Consider the following 8,871-nt stretch of genomic DNA (forward strand, 5'->3'; position numbering starts at 1 on the left):
AAATATAGAAACTATATATCACACATGGTACCAGTTCAAGCTACCTGCTTCCTGCCCACCTGGATTGCCAGGGAATGAGTGAAAAATCAAATAACTGTTGTAAGCCAGGATTTGGCCAACAGCAGTGAGGTATAGATGCAGAGGCTGTCAGCCAGACAGTGTGACTGTGAAATCTGGCATTCCTAAAACCTTTGTATCTCTTCTAAATTTACTTCTAGACTCCATCTTGCAAGGGTAAGTACATCCCTTAGTGGGCTCCAGTTGGTATACAAATCAGTAGGCTTGCCTGTGCAGTTTTTCGTTTTCCCTTGGGTGGGTTTCAGCTGTAATTATTTTTTACAAAAATTGGGAAAAGGGCCATGCCCTCTTGCAATGTAATTTTTCATTGTTCCCATTATTCCAACGTAATATCTCAACATAACTGAATATGAAGAATCACACCTTTCTTTTCTGTTGGTCACTGTGGAAGCTCTTATTTGTCAGCAAAAACTAGACACAGCAGTGTGTCCTGTGGTAACACACAGGTTAGATGCTGAGTTTTCATTTCAGACACCCAAATGGCCACACATCCATGCAAAGTTTGGAGTGCTGAGTTTGGGGTGAGGGATTGAATCCTACCCTCAGTTTGTGACCAAGGAACAGCACCATCAGCCCCCGTACTGCACACGACGGGTCCCAATAACAGCAGGGCTCACTGGCTTTGGGCTACCAACGCCAAATTACAACAAAAGGGGTGGCTGCAGCCCATCAAGCTGATTTCTGACTCGTTTCTGGACAGAAAAATTATTGTAGCTTGTTCACAAAGAGCTGGTGCTGTGGACAAGAAGAGAGGGAAGTGACAATGTTGAATGATTTGAGTATTTTTCCCAGTTTGCATGTTTTCATTATTTATGAAGAGGGATGCTTCCTCCCATAAAAGACCATCTTGTTCCTGTCTCCTCAGTCACACTGACATTCCTGCCACTGGTTTCCACCTGCCCACACATGCTTCCCCAGCAGCCCTTCTTGCATAAGCCACAGTTTGTCCTAGTTTCAATACAAGCAAACAGAAAATGGCTGATCCCTACTATCTGAGTTAAAGGAGGCATTATGTGTACTTTATGCTGTTCAGCTGGCAGTAATTCAGAGAAGGGACTTAGTGATACAGTGAGAATCTCATCCATCACAGGCAATGACTCCTGGTGACTTTCACATCAAGGTCAGCTGAATGGAAAGTGTTGGGTACAGGAACTGAAAGCCTTGATTGTGCAAACAAGCTGCCAAATCAAAACGAGAACATACCTCCCTGTCCTACACTAAAAATAAAGAAATGGAGAGAGTGTCAAATTCTCTAATTCCAGAACAATAGCAACTGGGAGCTGGTTAATGTTCAGCCTTTGGAGCCATTAGCTCTACAGGGACTTGTGTCTTCACAGCTGGCCACAAAGTGACTTTCTTTTATGATCCCAAAGAGATGAGGAGCTCAGACTGCAAAACTCAGAGAGGTCTTTGTCATAGCAGAAGGATAAGCAGACAGCACAGGGATAAGTCTTGCTTTCAGGGCAGAATGCAAACACATTCAGCTGTTGATTTCACAGACATTTCAGTCCTGACATCAGCTGAATGACTCGTGTCTGATTATCCAGCCATCTCACCAAACGCTGTGCCTTGACCTAAGGGCCAGCAGCTGGATATGCTGATTCAAAGATGTCAAAGACAAATGACAGTGTTAAGGCAGGCTTTGTGGCAAGCCAGCAGTGCTGGTGCAGTCACCTCCAGGGTGCCAGCACCTGAGAGAAAGTCAGCAACCCGCACCTATTGAGCAGGGACTCTCCCCACCACCACCACAGACCCCTTCTCAATTCTCCTGTGCCGTATAAGGGAGAAGCGCCATCGCTGCAACACCTGTCCATAACCTTTACCTACTCCAGGTGAACCCACCACCATTCACTCCCAGTTCCTCTAGTTCTGTACACTTATATGCCTCTGTACACCTGTAAAAATTTTTGTCTCAGTATGCATATGGAAGGCCTTCACTTCCAACTAGTATTTGGTTGTCTCTGACAGTGCCATCAGCCAGGCTTACTAAGTGCAATACTGTTCTTTGTATTCCTTTCCAAAACCGTTTTGTGCTCCGCAGCCAGCACAGATTCTTGGCCCCCTGTCCCAACCCTAAAGCTGATCTTCCCAACAAGCATGTTGCACCATCAAGTAAGAAAAACTGAGGTCGGAAGAGGATCAGAAGGGAAATGCAACCTGACGCCCATGAGCACAGCACAAAGGTGCTTCTCATACTCAGAGAAAACTTGTCACGCTGTACAGGAGATACAAGCATCCACACAGCAAACAAATGGTACAAAAATTGTATTTAAGAAGCAGGAAGCATAGGGGAGCATAGGATATTTTACCAGCTGACTTACTGCCAGGGAGACACTGCCTAGCAGTAAGTGCTATGCAGATTCAGAGCAATGACTTTTCTTCTCCATGAGTTTGCACAGTGGACAAGTCATCACTGCTCTGGAGGAGCTCATGGCTGAAAGAGGCAAGAGTGCTATACATCCACTGCAAAGATGTGTGAGGAAAATCACAGGATGTCTGTATATGTGCTGTCTTGCTCAAGCCACTAATCATCATCTCCATGAAAAAGAGACTTTACACGTTTTTTAACAAAGGAAAGTGAAAAACAATCTGGGTGTAACAAGCTTTCAAGATGCATGCGGGGTAAGGCTCAGCGTCTATGAAATGAAAGGAAACTAAGTACAGGGCAAAATAGCCAAAGAAACTGAAGAAGGACATGATCAAGTGACAGCAAGACAGGGTCGCCAAATGCTGGCTCCAGCGAGACTTATTTTTGAAAAGAAGCAAACAATTTGCTCAAGTTTCACCTCAAGGGTCGTATTTTTTCAAATAGTAATAGAAATGTCACCCATCTTCTGATGACTGGAATTTGAACAAAACAATCTGGAACATACATATATTATGTATGAAAGTGTCTGTGTGTATAGATATATAATACTGTTTGGTATATCTTCAGAGTTTGAATTTGTTCAGCCCAACTGGTTCTTTAAAAGGTCAAGAGGTACCTGTCTGTTGGAGGGCTTTGATTTTCTGATCTCTTTTTAAGAGATGAATAAAGACAAGTGACTTATTGGAAAAATGTTTTGGATGTGAAATTGGACAATGTTAGATGCGCATATTGTCAAGCAAAAAAATATTTATGCAGGACTAATTCCAGTATCCAATATTGGTTCACTACGTAGATTGCTGAACTCTCTTTCATCTGTCATCCTAGTTTATGCCAGCAGCTTGAAAAACAAAACAAATCATATTTTTAATAACAAAGGAAACCCCGATTAAATTAAAACCCCTTGTTAGCATTTAATGTTCAACTAAGCCGAAGAAGGAAGCCATGGTGAAACCAAACAAATAGGAAATGTGAAGAATTTCACTCCATTTACTCCGCATAAAAGCTGCTTAGCTTGGTCTGGCTGCTAAACTGATCAACAAGCAGATTCAGCTCTCAAGTAAGTTAAAACTCCCTCTAATGGCAACTGCATAAAGGACAGAGTTTGAAAAAATGAAAAGCATCTTGCTGCGTTTGAAATGCATGTTCGGCTAGTTAGCATAAATACTTCTGAAAAGTGAAACTTTAGCTGGTACCCAAGATTCTTTTAAATTACAACAAATCGTTTACATTCCTGACATAAAATTTTATGTGCTTTGTGGGATGCGTTATGTAAAAATTTACATGTTATGTAAAAATTTACATGTTATGTAAAATGTGTTTTCTCCAATGTGTTTGTTGCTTTAACAGAGTGGCTTAGAAAAGCACCCACAATGGATAACTCCTCCCATCCACAAAAAGGTCCTGCTGTTCAGTGACACCACTACAGACAGAAACACTAAACACTTTAGAGATACTTACAGAATCAGAAATTCACGGCTCAGATTTATTCATAGCAAAATATGCATTTTTACCTGTGCAGTGAGAATCAGAAAATATTTAATTCTGCTCACAAATACCAAAAAGAAATTATCTTTATAAAATAATAAAAAATAAGAAGAATCCACGGCTCCTTTCAATTGGCTGAGCGCTGTCTGCAGGATAAAAATGTAAAGGAAGGAAAGTAATCAAGGGATTACCAGTTAGCACTAGATGTGGTAGCAGTAATGTATAGGGAAAAACTTACAAAATCATGAATTTAGAAAGCTTCAGGCTCAGGCATAACAAGAGCTGATGATGCCTTTTTCTACAACCTTGAGGGCATTTCAGGTTCCCCGGTAAATTCTACTAGTTAATCTCCTGTATTTCTGCTGTCCCTGCAAAAGGGTGTAGAATTACAAAAACTGAGAGATCATGACTTGATTTCTCATTAGCAGTGATGATTCTCTGCATCATTTTTACAGCCAAAAGGTCATTTCAATTACCACAGCACAAGAATCTCGAGTTCTTACTGGTCAAAGATGAAATGTTTACAGAAGGGAGATATTGCAGGGGGTGGAAATCCAGAATAAAGCCAGCTGAACATTTAAAAAAAAAAAAAAACAAAAAACAAAAAAAAACAATCCTTTTATTCAAAAACTCAATTTTTAAGAATGCTGTATTTTATCCAAAAGCTCACCAGAGTCGCTATCCACAAATCCAGTCTGGTAACTCTTCTGCTTTAGGGACAGAAGCTTTTATAGAGAGATGTGGAATAAACCCGTATTTTTTGCTAGCATGCACTGCCCTTTAAGAATAAAGTAGGCATTTGGAATCTGATCTAAACTTCACTTAAGTTAACAAAAAGAGTCTTGCAAACTCACATGAGCCTATGTGCACCGCAGTTCTCTTCACTTATTTACTGGAGGTTCAAAGCAGAAATGACCACTTGCCCCACCATGATAGCTAGTAAGTACATTGATAAAAGCAGATAAAAGAATAAGAATATTCTGAAAGTAGGGCATACTTGCCTGTGAGATACTAGAGACAAAACAGAGATCAGGAATACATCTGTGCTTGTAGGTAAGCTCATTTTATTGAACGGTTTGAAGTGCTGCTTAACATAACAACACCTTACAGTCTGTACATGCAGTTTAAATTTAAAAAAATTAAATATATTTATTTTTTCAGAAGAGAAAACATGCATATTTATGTACATCATTTTGAGATAAAAGAAAGAATTACCATTTACAGTAGAAATTCCTCTTTACAAATCTTTTAAGACACAAGGCAGGCAGTAGCAACTCTGCAGAAAGCAAAGCACATAAACTCTCTACACTGAAGGTATAGTTTATTCATTGAGAGACATTAGCAACTGCAGAAGAAGGTCGTTTAAGGATGGATTCAACTGAAAAAGACAGTGGCTCAGTTGTTGAAAGTTTTATTGTGGCCTGTTTGGCCCCAAAGAAGTCTTTTGTGCATTTGTCTATTGTAAGCTTGTATTTTTGGTTCTCTTTAATGGCACACTCTCTGTATTTCTTAGAAGCATCTTCAAAAGTCTCTTTGACAAATGATGTTCTCAGCTCTGCTCCTGATCTGTCAGGAAATGTTTGCTGGAACAGTGACTGAAATGGGTTGTATTTGAGCGGTGGAGGGGGCTTGGTACTGTCTTTGCTGATCTTGCTTAATATCTGTTCCTGAGGTGCCAGAGAATCCTTGTCAGAAATCTGAGCGAAAGTCCTTTTCGGGGGAGAGAAAGCTGACCTCTCACGAGCTTCCTGAGGAAGGCACAGTATCTCATTACCTGACTGCTGAATGTCTTGTGTGTGTGTCAGAACGAGTGGATTTTCCAGTTTTGGAGAGATGATGTCATGCTCAGTGTTTGGACAGTCCTGACTTTGTGAGACCTTGGCATCCCAACCTGCCCCAGGTTTGAGAGCTTGGACAGTAGTAGCGTTCAACAAGCATTGCTGGTAGAGGAGAGCATCACTAATGGGGCCACATTTTGGCCACACTAAGAACCTAGAGGACAGGGGATACTGCCTGTAGGTAGTAGCTACACTCACATTTGAAGAAATTAGTTCCATGTTGCTGGATCCTGCATACTGCATGGTTAGATCAAGGCAGGTTGGTAAAAAATTGCAAAACTCCTTGTTTGGAGTATCAACTTGTGTAGTGTTGAAGGCTGTTTTATACGAGTTGTATTCAGCTCCATGCATCATGCGGTTAGGGAGAAAAAGGGCAGCTGCTTGTGTAGCTTCCATCATCTCTCTCTCTTTATACTCCCTCTCTAGCATAATGTTCTCCAACTCTTTATCAGCAAAAGCCCGTCTCTTTCTCATCCTGTCACTTACAGGGGGTGGCAAAGGTGAATTCCCTCCCAGGTAAGGGTCTGTTGGAATAGGACGGTAACCTAAAACAACAAAGCAGCATTAGGAATGAAGCTGCATAAGAAAGACATTAAAGCTGTGTTTGTGAAAGGGCTCCATTTGGAGCCAGTCCCAACAGGCGCCGAGCACTTGCTACAAACCCTGGACACCATCAGCTCCTACTGAAGACATTGTGCCACAGAGGCTTAGCTCCCCACGCCATCAGGCACATTCAGTATAAGTTCCTCAACGCCGATAAGCAAGCCCTGCTCCTCTGACATGTGTAGTCTCCTTCAAAGCTAGCTGATTAGTAACCTTAAAAAGCAACTCCAAAACAGCAGATCGGGGAGCGGGGGGAATGGCAAAGCACTTCTGTGTGTTATGACTAGTATTGTGTCATGCAACTTAAGGAGATAACCATCAATTTTTTAAAAAATACAAAAAATATTCAAATATTTTATTTGAAATAAAAAATAAAGAGAAAAAAGAACCTTAATAAAGCATAAACATGGAGTCTCCAGTATATTCAATTACCAGGCTAACTGGATTCATTTAATATAACTGATAGGGTCCAATCCTGTTTGCTCTACCCAGATTCCATTAATCCCATTGAATTAATGGAACTACTTACATGAATAAGGAGAACAGGGTTTTACCTGTTTTCACTCTCATTCCTCTCACACAGGTTTCCCCATTGCCAAGGAAGTTATCTATACCTACAGCTGATGCTTTTTCTATTCTCTAAAGATGAATCACTATGTACACATTCCTACAGATGGCAGAAAATTCCAAGAAAAACTAGGAGAAAAGAAAAAGAAAGTTAAGATAAATTAGAGGAAAGAATACAGAAGAGACTTTTTTTAAAGAGGGAATTATAGACGAAAATTAGAGGTTTCTAACAGGACAAAATTTTAATTGTGCTTGCACAGGCAAAGAAAAGAGCATTCTATTTTGGCAGGGGGGAAAGGGAAGGTAGATTTGAGAACTGTGATGTTTTACAGGGCTACAGTTCAGAAAGTAATTAAAGCAGACCTAGAAATAAATTTGGGCACAATCCGAAGAGGGCAGGGGGAACAAAAAATGCACCCTTTCACTAAAATATCCATCTTTAAAATGTCATTGTTCCACAGCTAACGTTTTCAACAGGAAAAAAGAAAAAAAAAAAAAAAGAGCAGCCTATTACGCATATCTTACTATTGATAAGCCAGCAAACGGTGCTGCTGTGTTAGGCGTTCAGATCAAAAGGAAGAGGAAAAAAAAAACTTATTGATTTACTCATTTGTTGATAAAAAACAAGCGCAAATAAAGAACCCTGCGCTGCCAAACGCCGCTGGGTAGTCATGTAAAAAGAATGTCAGCTTGTAACAGTAACTCTCAAATTTCAAATTACCGTTGCTAGCATTTCAGGCATTATATGCAGTAACTGAAATTCCAGCCACGAAGGGCAGAAGCCGCGGGCGGAGGCTCCGAGGGCACCCGGCACCCCTTCGGGCGCGGGTGGCGGGTACCCTCGGAGCCTCGGCCACCCGGCGCCGGTAGCGGACCGCGCTTTAACGCCGTTCCTCGTATATTTGGGGAGATAACGCTGCATTTCACGCGTGTCTGTGAGGAGCCGCGCCTGGGCCGGGAGCTGGGGGTTCTCCCGGGGCAGAGCGAGGTTTCCCCGCTGGCGGCCGGAGCCGAGGGCAGCCCGCGGAAAGGCGGGGGTATCGCGCTTACCTTCCAGGATGCTCTTGGCCAGGAGGCTGGGCGTTCGGACGTGCCTCTGGTAGACGGCTTTGCGCTCCACGCTCGCCTGCTTCCCCGCCAGACCCTTCTTGTCCTAGGAGAGCCACCGGCCGGCGCCGTTAGCCCGAGGGCCGCCCACCCCGTCCCGTCCCTTCCCGACCTCTCCCGTCCCCTCTCACCTCGGTGGCCTGCTGCCGTCGGAGCGCCACCTGGGCGGCCATGACCCGCTGCCGCTCCACCACCAGCAGGCAGTTGGCGCACTGGCAGTCGCGCCAGCGGCAGAACCGCTTGTGTCCCTTCAGGCACGACACCACGCCGTGGTTGCGGCACCGGGCGCACTTGGGCGTGCGGCTCAGCTTCCGCGGCTCGCCCCTCCGTGCGGCCGCCGCCGCCGCCTCCTCGCCTTCCTCCTCCTCCTCTTCCTCCTCCGGGCTGGCGCTGCTGCGCGGCGCGTCGGGGGCCTCGGCCGCCTCCCCCTCCACGCTCTCCACGTCGATCTCCCAGTCGGCGGCGGCGCGTCCTTCGGCCATGGCTCCTCGGCGGCGCAGCTGCAAGAGAGGTGTCAGGCCGCCCGCCCCCGCGGCGGGACGGCAGCCCGGGCACACCCGGCTCCCGCGATGCCCGCCGCCACCTGGCCCGCCGGCAACCCGGCCGAGACGCGCCCCCGTCGGGAAGCCATGGCAGAGCCCGCTCGGGATGTCATCACCCCCCGTGCCCCTCGACGGCCACTTTTTCCCCCGCCCGCTCCGGCTTCCCGGGGAACTGTGCTTGCCCGCCGCAGAAAGGAGCGCGTCTCCAACGCGCAGGATGCGGGAGAAACCGTCCCAGGGCGATGCCGGGCGCCGCAGGGCTGTGAAACTGTCAGCTCCCCGA

General features: G+C 44.8%; 1 protein-coding gene across 1 annotated transcript; it reads right to left on the reverse strand.

The window, feature by feature from the left end:
• Nucleotides 1–5,256: 5,256 nt before the first annotated feature.
• On the reverse strand, nucleotides 5,257–8,528 carry DMRT2 (doublesex and mab-3 related transcription factor 2). The gene is made up of 3 exons (XM_074166702.1): nucleotides 8,178–8,528; nucleotides 7,990–8,092; nucleotides 5,257–6,314 (listed from the first exon to the last, which is right to left on the reverse strand). The coding sequence occupies exons 1-3, from the start codon at nucleotides 8,526–8,528 to the stop codon at nucleotides 5,257–5,259; spliced, it is 1,512 nt and encodes a 503-aa protein (XP_074022803.1).
• Nucleotides 8,529–8,871: the final 343 nt, after the last annotated feature.

The sequence above is a fragment of the Numenius arquata genome, chromosome Z, assembly GCF_964106895.1.
Source record: "Numenius arquata chromosome Z, bNumArq3.hap1.1, whole genome shotgun sequence".
Lineage (NCBI taxonomy): Eukaryota > Metazoa > Chordata > Aves > Charadriiformes > Scolopacidae > Numenius > Numenius arquata.